At 47.2% G+C, this 13,571-nt stretch overlaps 1 protein-coding gene across 1 annotated transcript; it reads left to right on the top strand.

The window, feature by feature from the left end:
• The first annotated feature begins 12,030 nt into the window (after window positions 1–12,030).
• Window positions 12,031–12,966, top strand: LOC125631346 (olfactory receptor 51G2-like). Its single transcript, XM_048837882.2, has one exon. The coding sequence runs from the start codon at window positions 12,031–12,033 to the stop codon at window positions 12,964–12,966; it is 936 nt and encodes a 311-aa protein (XP_048693839.2).
• Window positions 12,967–13,571: the final 605 nt, after the last annotated feature.

Raw genomic sequence — 13,571 nt, 5'->3', positions numbered from 1 at the left:
GCATCAGGGGAAGTGGAGGAGCAGGGGGCAGGGCTTAGTGGAAGAGATGGGACAGGGGGCGGGGCTTCAGGGGAAAAAGAGGAATAGGGATGTGGGAAGTTTGAACCAATGCTGGCTGTTAGGATATAGATATTCAGGCCTGTCTGTAAAGGCCTATACTCTAAGAATTTAGGTGTATTCCTATCACTTGGCTAGTTAGAGGTATAAAAGAAAGAATCAAAATCACTGTCTGCCAGTGTAAGGGCCTTCTCTTACTGTGACAGTCTGAGGCCCTGTTCTTAGGCTAAGGCCTTTGGCTAAGCGACAGAGGCAGCCATAAGCTGGGAAGTGAATGGTCACATCCTCACATTCCAAACTAGTCACATTGAAATAAGGTGCTATTGGGCTGTTAGGAATTTAATCCTGTCCTTATAGTGCCTATCACCTCCAGAGAAAGGGAAGTGCCTAGAAGCTGTAAAAGGAAATTGAGGTTGATAGTTTTCTGTCTGGTAAGAACTCACATCAATAGACACAGCTGGGAAACTCTTATGTCTTTACAGATGTAGTTGTGAAATCCTCACTTCTGTATTGTTTTGTCATTATAGTTCCCACTTTGCTATTGTTTATTGGCATGGTCTCTGTCTGGTTCTGTGATTGCTTCTGTCTGCTGTATAATTAATTTTGCTGGGTGTAAACTAATTAAGGTGGTGGGATATAATTGGTTAGCTAATCCATGTTAGGATTGGTTAGTTAAATTTTAGTAGAATGATTGGTTAAGGTATAGCTAAGAATATTACTATATAAATTAGGGGCAAACAGGAAGTAAGTTGGGATTCGAAAATAAGGAAAAAGGAACTTGTATTTAGCTTGCTGGAAGTTCACCCCAATAAACATCGAATTGTTTGCACCTTCGGACTTCGGGTATTGTTGCTCTCTGTTCATGCGAGAAGAACCAGGGAAGTGGGAGAGTGAAGGAATAAGCTCTCTAACACTGGCCCAAGCTAGCAAGGTGGTGGGGGGGCTCCTGAGCTAAGGACCTGGGGGTTAGGAGACCTTGTGTTTTGGAGAAGACTGAATTAATGCAACCCCAGAAAGGGGCTCCTTTTTTAAGTATTCTAGGCTGAGCATAAGTCATTTCAAGGATCTTAGAGGGAAAGGTAGAGCAGGGCTACCTCAGGCCCCAAGGGGACACTCTGGGGTGGCCCCTGTCTACAGGGACTTGGCCAGAGTGGGCTGTGCTCTTGGAAGCCGATACTAATGGGCGGAGGCCAGCCGAGGCCCCAGGCTGCCCTGAACTCCGTTCAGGGGGAGAACAGGCCAGCAAGTCAAACCACTGTACCTGGCTCCTTGCTCTCCGTGCTCCCTGCAGCACAGGGGGGAGCTCTTCTGGCACAGCAGACAATCCAGCCAGGCCTGTCACTGCTCAGATGGCTGGAAGGCTGGTCCTGTGATCTGGGCACGGTTCTGTGACTCAAGAGAGTTGGGTTTGATTCCCTGACATGTGTGACCGTGGGCAAGCCATTGGCTGTCTCTGAGCCTCTGCACAGGTGGATAATAGCCCTGCCCTGCCTCACAGCAGTGACGGGAGTATAAATACATTCAAAGGGCTCAGATACTCAGAGACCCTAAGATCAGGGCTAGGTCAGGGTTCCACCTCTGACACTGGTCTATAAAAGGCTTCTTATCACAGCCTCCTTTGACAGCGGGTTTTTGGGAAGCCCCATGAGTTTAGCCCCTTGATGTCTGTGGCAGCAATCTGAGGGCAAAGGTGAGCTTCACACCTAGGCCCTGTAATATGGACATGGCTGAGCACTGCAGTGAATGGACCCAGGCTCACACAGGTTTCAGCAAAGGCTGCTTCCACAAGAAAGGGGTAAACAGATGGGAAGATGCTCTCAGGGACACAGGGAAACTAGGCTGGGTCCCAAGAGCTCCTTGGCATTCCAAAAGAAGGTAAGTTGGGCCAGGTCTGATCCTCTATCTCCAGAGAAAAGCCAGTCACCTCCAGCTTCTTTAAAAGTAGTAGTTTTATTGGCAAATCTCACAAAGCATTGGAGAAAATGGTTTGAAAATACCAGGCAGCTGTCACACGTCTACACTCATCCATCTCACGTCTAACTTAGCTTGTAGTGAGATGTGAGATAGAGGAGTGTAGACGTGTGACAGCTGCCTGGTATTTTCAAACCATTTTCTCCAATGCTTTGTGAGATTTGCCAATAAAACTACTACTTTTAAAGAAGCTGGAGGTGACTGTGTAGCTCTGGTCACAAACACCCGAAGGGAAGAGACTGAGGTGTCCAATTGGACCTGCTTGGTGATAAGCATTTTATATAGGTGGGGTGTTGTTCCCAGCTGGAAGAGTGGTACAGTTGTGAGTTCCCCCCAAGACAGGAAAGGACCTGGTTTAGAGAACAAAGACCATATCTCCTGGTTTTACTTTGACAATCCAGATTCTTCTTGGCCAGCGTCTCTCCTGGCTGAGTGCCTGTCAGCATTCAAAGTAGCAACTTGTTCAAATTGGATCCAACATAACTATCCACTCAAGACAATGATTCATAGAGTCATAGAATGTAAGGCCAGAAAGAGCTGTTAGATCATCTAGTCTGGAGGTTCTCACACTGGGGGCTGGGCCCCTCTGGGGTGTGCAGAATGTATTCCGGTGTGGGGGGCATGAGAAGCTTTCGGGGAAAAACCTGACTGGACATTTTACCCACAGCAATGAGTAACTAGCCACGCTAATTCCTCCAGACAGATCCAGTCCTCAGATGGCACTGTGCGTTTGATTCTACGCGGTGCTGTGTATTTTGACAGATTTCTGTTAGATTTGCAGAGCATGATAGAAAGTCGGTGCCATCTGTATGTGAATCCGTTTGCTATGGCACAGTGTGCGTATTTCACTGTAAGCAGGGACCACAATCACAGTTTTGTTTTGGTCTTATTACAGTGGATCTTTGGATCATTCATGCAGCAGAAAAAACCCACAACTGATTCAAGTGGAGCCCCGTTCCCACATGTATCACTATATGTATTTGTGTGGTGGTGGTCGGCGGGGAGGGGGGACGCTACCCTCTTACAGACACAAAGACATGGGGGCGCAATCAAAAAGTTTGAGAACCACTGATCTAGTCTGACCTCCTCTATATCACAGGCTGCAGAATTTCACCCATTTACCCCTGTCTTGAACCCAGTGACCTTGTCTGACTAACTCATCACTTGCGTTTATCTAAAGTGTATCTTCCAGGAAGGCATCCAGTCTTGGTTTGGAGATAGCAGGAGAATCCACCACCTCCCTGCGGAGTTTGTTCCAGTGGTTAAACACCCTTGATGTTAAAAAGGTGTGCCTCATGTCCACATTTAGTTTGTCTGGTTTCAGCTTCAAGCCATTGGCTCTTATTATAACTTTCCATGCTTGATAAACGATCCCCTTAGTAGCTGGTATTTTGACCCTGTGAAGGTGCTTGTACACGGTTATCAAGTCAGCTCTCTGCCTTACTTTTAGTAAGCTAAGCAGAGTCAGCCCTTGAAGTCTCCACTGTCCGGCATTTGCTCCACCCTTCAGTCATTTTTGTGGCTCTTTTCTCCACCCACTCTAATTTTTCAATCTAGGCACCAGACCGGTGTGCAGTATTCCAGCACTGGTCTCAACAATGTCATATAGAGACCTGAGATCACCTCCCTAGTTCTAGTCACTACACACTTGTTTATACAGCGAAGGGTATGTTGGAAACGAGAGAGGAGAAGAAAGACGTGGGTGTATTAGTCAGTCCCAGGATGACTGTGAGCCACGGATGTGATGCCGCTTTGAACAAGAGGCATGAGGTCCTAGAATGTGTTAGGCAAGATAGAGAATTATGAATATCACTATACAAGGCACTGGTGAGACCTCCTCTGGCAAACTGTGTAAAATTCTGCTCACTCCTATGCTAGAAAGAAGAATTCAGGCTGGAACAGGGGCAGAGAATGGCTGCTAGGATCGTCAGGGCAATGGAGGGCCTGGCTGATGAGGAAACTGAAAGAGCTTGGCTGCTTTAGCCTAACACAAGGCAGGCTGAGAAGGGATCGGATTGCTCTATAAATACACTAGGGGAGTAAAAACCAAGGGGGGAGCCGAGCTCCTGAAGCTAAAGGACAGTGTTTGCCCAAGAAGAAATGGGGAGAAACTGGCCAGGAGCAAACTGAGGCTGGAGAGGAGAAGGAGGTTTTGACCATGCATAGAGGGAGGTTCTGGAACAGCTGCCCAAAAATGGCAGTGTGGGGCCAACAACCCAGCTGGTTTTAACATGGAGCTTGACAGGTGCATAAAGTAGGCAATATGCCAGGGTCACCTGCCATAGCAGAGACCGGGCTCATGGAGCCATGAGGTCACTTCCAGACCTATATCCCTCTGGATCACATTCACCCATTTTCACAGAATCATAGGATTGGAAGGGACCTCGAGAGGTCGTCGAGTCCAGTCCCCTGCACTCATGGCAAGACCAAGCACCATCTGGACCATCCCTGACAGGTGTTTGTCCAACATGCTCTTAAAAATCTCCAACGATGGAGATTCCACAACCTCCCTAGGCTATTTATTCCAGTGGTTGACCACTCCGACAGTTAGGAAGTTTTTCCTAATGTGCAACCTAAATCTCCCTTGCTGCAATTTAAGCCCATTGCTTCTTGTCCTATTATCACAGGTTGAAGAGGACAATTTTTCACCCCCCTCCTTGTAACAATCTTTTAGGTACTTCAAAACTGTTATGTCCCCTCTCAGTCTTCTCCTTTCCTGACTAAACAAACCCACTTCTTTTCATCTTCCTTCAGAGGTTTTCTAGATCTTTAATAATTTTTGTTGCTCTTCTCTGGACTTTCTCCAATCTGTCCACCTCTTTCCTGAAATGTGGCACCCAGAACTGGACACAATACTCCAGTTGAGGCCTAATCAGCATGGAGTAGAGATTTCAACTCTGTATGCCTCATAGAGGTGCTTTGGGGTACTGGGTGGAGACCCTGAACCTTCCCAACTCTCCTTGGTGATGAGACCTGAGATAGCACAGCATTCTTTGGCAGGAAGAGGGGGAATCAGGATGTGATTTCAGAGAGCGAAGGATCTGGAGAGTGGTGCCTAGCCGAACAGAGCCCTGCTGGGCTACTCCTCAGTCTGATCCTGACCCTCACCCACTCTATGAGCACTGAGCGCCTCTCTAGTGCTGGTGATAGACTTCACACCCTGCGTCCAAATTTCCAACATCACAAAGTTTGGGGGGAGCTGAATGTGGGGGAGGGGGTTGTTTGGGTCCAAGAGAAAGCTCGGAGCAGGCATTTGAAGGTGAGCTTTGATCATGCCCCTTTCTATTAAAAATGTTGATGGCCTTGCTTAACTGCATGTGCATGTCTTATGCCTAAATATGAGGAGAGCCCCTCTGAGCTGTGCCTCAGGCACCCAGTGACCATGCGAGCCCATCGCTGTTATGTCCGGCTGTCTGTGGTATACTACTGTTCCTTACAACAGGGGACTCTGTATCCCAGTGCCGAGGGAAAGAGCGTCTCTGTCAGTGCTGGACTGTGTGACCAGCAATGTCCGCTAACCAACCCTCAGTACCTTCGTTTGTGGACATTTGGTCTGACCCAATATGGCCTTTGTTATGTTCTGCATTTGTGCCACTGATGCATGAGCTGCTGCAGACAAACCATTTCCAGGGCCACCCTCTGTTATGTTGCTCGCATAGCCATGCTACGAGATGTCCAGGGGCTGCTGAGTGTGGGAGACCAATGAGGGGCTAATGATTCCACGTAGGGGTGTGGTCCTGTAGCACCTGGCACAGAGGCTCATGGTTTGAGCTAGAGCTGAGCTGGAAGACAGAGTGTTTTCCCCCATGCAAAATTATAACACAAACTCACATGTTTGCTTTTCATCCATGTTTTGGGGTGAGTCTTCATAGAAAATGGATGATCAATTTTCTCTGTAAGCTCAGCTCCCAAGATGCTGCCCATCTGCAGGTGCCTGGATCCCCAAGAGAAATTGGAGGCTTTTCATCTGCCTCTTCCTCATAACGTAGAGGAAGGTTGCACTGATGGAGTCTCTGGCTGCGCTCTGGGTATGGAAATGTCAAAACCTCCCGACCAGTCTATGGCTGGGTACTGTGCCCAGCAGCTACTCTAACCAGCCCTCCCATCTCTGTGCAGCCCCCTCCACCCTGTACAACCCCCTCCACCCTGTACAACACCCCAAGTAGATCGTGTGGGCAGTGGTTACTGTGACAGGCCCTGGCAGCACATCTCTGATTAGCCTGTGCTAGCAGAGAGCTGGAGAGGATCCTGGAGCAGTTATGGAGGCCCAGAGATTGTGGGTGGGGGACCTAGCTATCAGTGGATCACTGAGATCTATGCCTAACTTTGGGCATCCCTGGATATTGGGTCCCCCTTTTCATTCCTCTGGGAGAAGGGAAGGGCACCCCTCCCCCCAAAAAAACAATCTGAGGGAAATTTCCCTGTTGGGAGCCTTGTAGAATCTCCCTTCCCTGGCCTGCACCCTGGGTTTGTAATGCAGAAAAGGGGGTTGCTGGGGAGAAATCTAGCCCTATGTTGTTATTATTATTATTATTATTATCATTATTATTATTATTATTATTATTATTATTTCAGCAAGATCACAGTTATGACATAATCATTGTTACCACTCAGTGACTCTCGAGGTAGCTGTGGGATTAATCAGAACAATAGGAACAGTGATGAAAAGCCCAGATTCCAGGAGCAGAGCCTTTAGCAGGGCTTGTGCTACAGTCCATTTGGGCAGCATCACCACACGTCCCCTGTGATTTGGCCTCCTGCTGTTTGCCATTGGATGTGATGGCGGTTACAGCTGGTGCACACTAAGCCAAGCAGCTGAGGTTCCCTGATGGCCAGGTGGCCCCAAGGGAATATTCAGGCACGCTTCATAAAGGCACCTGACACCTTGTCTGAACAGATACTGCCTGTGGCCAGTGCTACCTCTCCAATGGCTCCTGGTCCTTTAGGGTGAAGACCTCTGGTGTCAGCGGCTCCCCTTCTAGCAGGAATTGGGTGCGTTGGCAGGTTTCACTCTCTTTAAAATGCAAAGTGGAGGGGAAAGGCTGGAAGCTGTTTCTTTTGCAGATTTTCTGTGCAGTGGCAGAGGACTCATCTGGACCGTCGGGGTGACGCAGCGATGGGGCTAGAGGGCAAGCACTGCACAGTAGCTCAGGAACCCCGCCCTTACATCTGCCCATGCTTCATGGTGGGTTATTCAAACTCCACAGAAACCTGACATTCAAAGTGAACTTGGAGTGTTAAAACCCTGATGCCCCAAGTCAGGATTTCTCCAGGGCTCCCATTTCGAGAGGTGCCGTGTGCTGTGGGCCCGATCCTGCCAGGTGATGAGTGAGCGGAGACTCCATAGAAAGTCAGTGACAAGTTCCCAAATCGCCTCAGGTTTATTTGCTCCTGAAAATTTAATGAACAAATGCATTTTCAAGGGTCTTATTCTCTGGCTCGATTGTGAACACAGGAATCCAGAGCTACGGTTCTCTCTGGTAACAGGTCCCATAGGGCAAATTTCTGTGTCCAGACTGGCTGAGGGCTTCAGCATTTCTGCCCTGAAGATACTCCTCAGCGTTCCAGGGCTTCTAGCATCTCTGCCCCCTCTCTGTTTTCCCAGTGCCAGGTCAAGTGTCGTAGCCTTCCCTCCCATGGGGTGGAATCAATCAATCTGCTCACCCTCACACTGGGCTCTGGGCTACAGCACACTGTGGGGGGACTGGGCTTGCCGAGCAGGTCTGAGTGGGCTCAGCTCCTGTGGTTCTTCCCTTTGGGAGTCCGTGACTAGCGGTGAGAGGAGTGACCAGCCAGCCTTCTTGAGCCAAAATTCTGTTTAATCTGAACAGTCGGAATAAAGCGTAACATGGGAGAATAATAATTTACAAACTAGGGAAATACAACCTATCTGGAGCTACTATAAGGGTGGGGGGTGGATAACCATTCCCAGAGAGTAGTTATCAATGGTTCACAATCAGTTTAGTTTGTGTCGGTGCAGAATGGGCCTCCATTCACCTGTTTTCTTCGGAGTGAGAAAGTAATGCGAGTAGAACCCCCGAGTCCTGTGGAACCAGTACCGGTTCAGCACAGCACCTAATTGCAGGAGATGGTGTATTTCCTGCTGTAAGAGGTGCTTGTGAGATCAGTCCCTGAAGAGGAACGGGGGTGGGTAGATGGAATGGAAAGAAAGGGGATGGAATAGCTCAGTGGTTTGAGCATTGGCCTGCTAAACCCAGGGTTGTGAGTTCAATCCTTGAGGGGGCCATTTAGGGATCTGGGGCAAAAATTGGGGATTGGTCCTGCTTTGAGCAGGGGGCTGGACTAGATGACCTCCTGAGGTCCCTTCCAACCCTAACCTTCTATGATTCTATGATTCTATGAAGATGGAAGGGCATAATGAGCGGGGTTCCGCAGGGATCAGTTCTAGGTTCTGTTCTGTTCAATATCTTCATTGATGATTTAGTTGATGGCATAGAGAATACACTTATAAAGTTTGCAGATTACACCAAGATGGGAGGGGTTGCAAATGCTTTGGAGGATAGGATTATAATTGAAAATGATTCAGACAAACTGCAGAAATGATCTGAAGTAAATAGGATGAAATTCAATAAGGACAAATGCAAAGTACTCCACTTAGGAAGAAACAATCAGTTGCACACATATAAAATGGGAAATGACTGCCTGGGAAGGAGTACTGTGGAAAGGGATCTAGGGATCATAGTGGACCACAAGCTAAATATGAGTCAACAGTGTAACACTGTTGCAAAAAAAGCAAACATCATTCTGGGATGTATTAGCAGGAATGTTGTAAGCAAGACACGAGAAGTAATTCTTCTGCTCTACTCCACGCTCAGCTGGAGTATTGTGTCCTGTTCTGGGCACCACATTCCAGGAAAGATTTGGACAAAATTGGAAAAAATCCAGAGAAGAGCAACAAAAATGATTAAAGTTCTAGAAAAAAAGACTGATGAGGGAAGATGGAAAGCATTGGATTTGTTTAGTCTGGAAAAAGGAACACAGAGATGGGATATGATAAAAGTTTTCAAGTACCTAAAAGGATGTTACAAGGAGGAGGGAGAAAAATTATTCTCCTTAACCTCTGAGGGTAGGACAAGAAGCAATGGGCTTAAACTGCAGCAAAGGAGGTTTAGGTTGGACATTAGGGAAAATCTTCCTCACTGTCAGGGTGGTTAGGCACTTGAATAAATTGCCTAGGGAGGCTGTGGAATCTCCATCACTGGAGGTTTTTAAGAGCAAGTTGAACAAACATCTGTCAGGGATGGTCTAGATGTTGCTGGTCCTGCTATGAGTTTAGGGCACTGGACTTGATGAGCTCTCGAGGTTCCTTCCAGACCTATGATTCTGTGATTCTGTGAATAAGAGGGTTTTCAAACAACAGTCTATAGACGTCTCTGACCCCAAGCCCTCTCACTCTGACGGGGACCCAGGCAGGCCGAGGGTCTTCAGACTTCCCCAGCGCTGTCTGCGCCTGTCAGTCTGAAGAGCTTCTCAGCAACAGCTGCCCCACCTCTGGACAGACTCCCAGTGCTGGCAAAACAAGCTGTGTAACGTGGCTGGAGCCCACAAATAGGCTCTTCCCAGCTTGTAGCTCCAGAGTTGTCTCTGAGCTTGCCTAAAGTGCTGACTGAACGATAGCTTTTCTTCAGCTCTTGCTTCCCTTCCTGCTTTTTTCCCCACCAGCCGGCTGTTAAACTAAGATGAGCCAGACTGGTTTCACACACTATAGCCATAGCATAAATGTCCCCATAGTTAACCCAATGTCTCTATACAGCAAACATCCCAAGAACTGGGTTTAACATCCACATTCATTATGGCAGCTCCACTCCATGTCTGACCCAATGCCATTATCGGGGGCTAAGTATTTGATAAATACCGTCCTAGACTGTCAGAGAGAAAGAGAGAGAGAGAGAGAGAGAGAGCGAGCGAGCGAGCGAGAGAGAGCAATAGATTTCTTTCCTGTAGGAAATGGAAAGTTCCATTTCCATGAATACTCCTGTATTTGACTTTGAAATCCACTTCCTGCAAACCCTCATCGTGCCTGAATAACAGGTGCTGAGGTCACTACGTACTTTGGAGTGAGAGCTCAGTGAATGAATATTTTCTATACCGACCCCAATGTCTGCAGCCACTCCAGATACATTTCAGAGTAACAGCCATGTTAGTCTGTATTCGCAAAAAGAAAAGGAGTACTTGTGGCACCTTAGAGACTAACCAATTTATTTGAGCATGAGCTCAAATAAATTGGTTAGTCTCTAAGGTGCCACAAGTACTCCTTTTCTTTTTACTCCAGATACAGGCTACAGACTGACAGAACAGAACCTGAGGGAAACCAGTCAGCTATTAACCCAGGGACAGAGGAGCTACTAGACTTTTGTTTGTTGACAAGAGACTGAATGAGGCCTGAGATGCTGGGATCTTTTCAGGTTCTGAAGAAATCCAGATGACAGATTTTGAGTCCCACTCTAGCCTGAGAAATCACCTCTGAAAGATGAGGCAAACAAATGGGTTCACATGTGTGCACTAGAATTCAGATGTGTAAATGTTATGCTGGAACTGTTCATTGTAATACAAATATTACAAACCAAACTTTCATGAATTGTTTGGATATCAAAAGCCAGCAGCAGAGTTGTTGGAATCTCTTCAGGAAGGAGCAGTTTACAGAGCTATTCACTTCTTAATAGCTTTTGCTTTTAGAAAGTATTTCAGAAGTACTCAAAATACTGTGTACAATGGGTTTGTGCTATTAACTCTTTCTTCAGTGGATAGCATGATACTGTCTCCTGGTAACTGACTAAAAGCTGTTTTGAAAATTTACATTCAGGGCCGTGTATTCAGTAAATCTTCAATACATTTGCAAGATTTACCAAAAAGTCTTGAGAGAACAGAAGTGCTGGTCTGTGTTTCAGCAAAGAGAAGAGCTGAGGTGCAGCAAAGGGGAGTGGTACAGTGGATATATATAATTTACACTCATCACCTGTTACATGGGAATGGTTGTAGTAACTTGCACACTCAACTAGATATTAGTTCAAAAATACTGTTTGCACTATTCACCCATTTTTCACACCAACTCCTCCCCTGCCCAGCTGTAGTAACTGTCTCTGTTAGCTTGTAAATTGCCAAATATCTACAGACCCTTCCATGGGGAGAGGATACGAGTCCTGTGAGGATGAAGAGAACCCTGTAGAATGACTGAACTCTTTGGATTCACTCAATGCTGGGCAGGCAAAGCACTTCAGCTTGTCTTGGAGGTATTCTTGGAGGTCAGAGTGTATCACCAGGAGCATTTGGTAAGGGAAACTTAATAGAGCCTGGTTCTGATCGAATTTACACATATAAATCTGGAGTGACACCATTGAAGTCAATTTTATAACTCTCAGGAGTGGAGAAAATAATTATCTATCTAATGAGGCAATGAAACACGTTTATAAATAGCTTCAATGGAGGAAAGATAAATACAATGACTGTTTTCACCATGCACTTGCAATGTGATTACCCACAGGTCATGATACAGTGGGCCAAACTCAGAAGTGGAGGGCCAGAAAGGGACTGTCTCAATTGTAAAATCACACAGTACTCAAGTAGGCTGTGGAACTCCCAGCCACCAGGTAGCCAGGGGGCAAGAGCTTAGCAGGATTCAAAGAGGGACTGGATAATACAATTATAGTAGTGAGGATATTTTTGAAAACGTCTTGGAAGGGCTGTAAACCTTCCTGATTTACAGCACAAAATATGTCTAAGTAGTGGGTTTCAGGGGGAAACTTTGAACTGGCCACTGGTTACTGGGCTAGATGGACTGTAGCTCTGATCCAGTCTGGCAGTGCCTATCATCCTATCGGTGATGTAAATCCAAGACTGTTTTTGCTCATCTTCCTTGAGCTCCTGGAGTCTCTAGACTTGCACTGAGAACAGAAAGATGTCTCGTTAAATATTGTCTAGTCTCTTGTTCTTTTTCCTTTCAGGAATGAAAGTTCCAAACTCCTCGGACCTGCCCAGTACATTATGTCAGCTGTCAATGACACCAACTTTGACTCTGCAGTGTTCCTTCTCTCCGGGATACCTGGGTGGGAAGACGTCTATCTGTGGATCTCTATCCCCTTCTGCTTAATGTATGTTATTTCAATGGTAGGAAATTCAGTCATTCTGTTCATTATAAAAACAGATCCAAGCCTCCATGAGCCCATGTACATTTTCCTTTCCATGTTGGCCGTCACAGACCTTGCCTTATTGATAGTCACCATGCCGACGATACTGGGCATATACTTGTTTAACTCTAGGGAGATCAGCTTCAGTGCCTGTTTTGCCCAGCTGTTCTTCATCCACTCACTTTCATTCATTGAATCCTCTGTGCTCTTGTTGATGGCCTTTGACCGCTTTGTCGCGATCCGTGACCCGCTGAGATATGCTTCCATCTTAACTCCACCGAGAATAGCTAAGATAGGACTGGTTTTTATGCTAAGATCAGTGGCCCAAATATTCCCACTCCCTTTTCTCCTGAAACAGTTCCAATACTGTCAAGCCAATGTCCTCTCCCATTCCTACTGCCTGCACCAGGAGGTCATGAAGATGGCTTGTTCAGACATCACAGTGAACAGTATCTATGGCTTGTTCACAATAGTCTTCACAGTGGGGTTGGACTCAATGTTTATTTTTCTCTCATATGTGATGATCCTCAAGACAGTGCTGAGCATCGCGTCCCGCGCAGAGCGCCTCAGGGCACTGAACACCTGCGTCTCCCACCTCTGCGCTGTCCTAGTCTTCTATACATCATTGATCAGCCTGGCTGTGATACACAGGTTTGGGAATAGCTCTTCTCACTTGCTTCAGATTTTCGTGGGCTACGTCTACATGCTGTTCCCGCCCCTGATTAATCCAATCGTGTACAGCGTGAAAAGCAAGCACCTTCGTGCGAGGATAATCAGGGCCTTCATCCAGTGATGGATCAGTTCATCACCTGGCTCCAGCGCTGGTGATACGGAAGACGAAAAACACAAGGAATGGCAACAGCCACTTATTCCTTCCTCGATCCTATTCCCCTGAGGCCTCTCCCTCTTCCCTGTCTCCTCCCCGAATCCCTACCTCTACTACTTCCCTTTACCCAAGGCTCTACCCCCTCTCCAGGTGGGAAGCCCAACCGTGACTGCAGGAATCAGGGCAGTGGCGGGTTCCTGAGTAAGGGATGAGGATGGGGTCAGAGAGTAGGAAAGCCTGTGATTTGGAGAAGACTGAATAAATGCGGCCCCACAAAGGTGGCTTTTGTTTTAAGTATCCCAGGCTGAGAGTAAGTCTTTGCAAGGGCCATACAGGGAACGGCAGGGTCTCTCTGAGCCTCTGCACAGGTCAATAATAGTCTTGCCCTGCCTCACAGTGGTGGTGGGAGGATAAATATATTCAAGGTGCTGAGATACTCTGAGACCCTAAGATCAGGGTTGTGTCAGGGTTCCACAGAGCAACATCCCTGACGTTTGTCTATGAAAGGCCTTTGACCACAGCCCCCTGTGACAGCTGGCTTCTGGGAAGCCCCATGACTCCGGCCCCTTGGT

This window comes from Caretta caretta, chromosome 1, assembly GCF_965140235.1.
Source record: "Caretta caretta isolate rCarCar2 chromosome 1, rCarCar1.hap1, whole genome shotgun sequence".
NCBI lineage: Eukaryota > Metazoa > Chordata > Testudines > Cheloniidae > Caretta > Caretta caretta.
Note: the sequence above shows the minus strand (reverse complement) of the source record. Positions and strands in the feature narration are given on the sequence as shown.

Coding starts and splice junctions, on each gene's coding strand:
- LOC125631346 (XM_048837882.2), top strand. CDS start 12,031: ATGTCAGCTGTCAATGACACCAACTTTGACTCTGCAGTGTTCCTTCTC.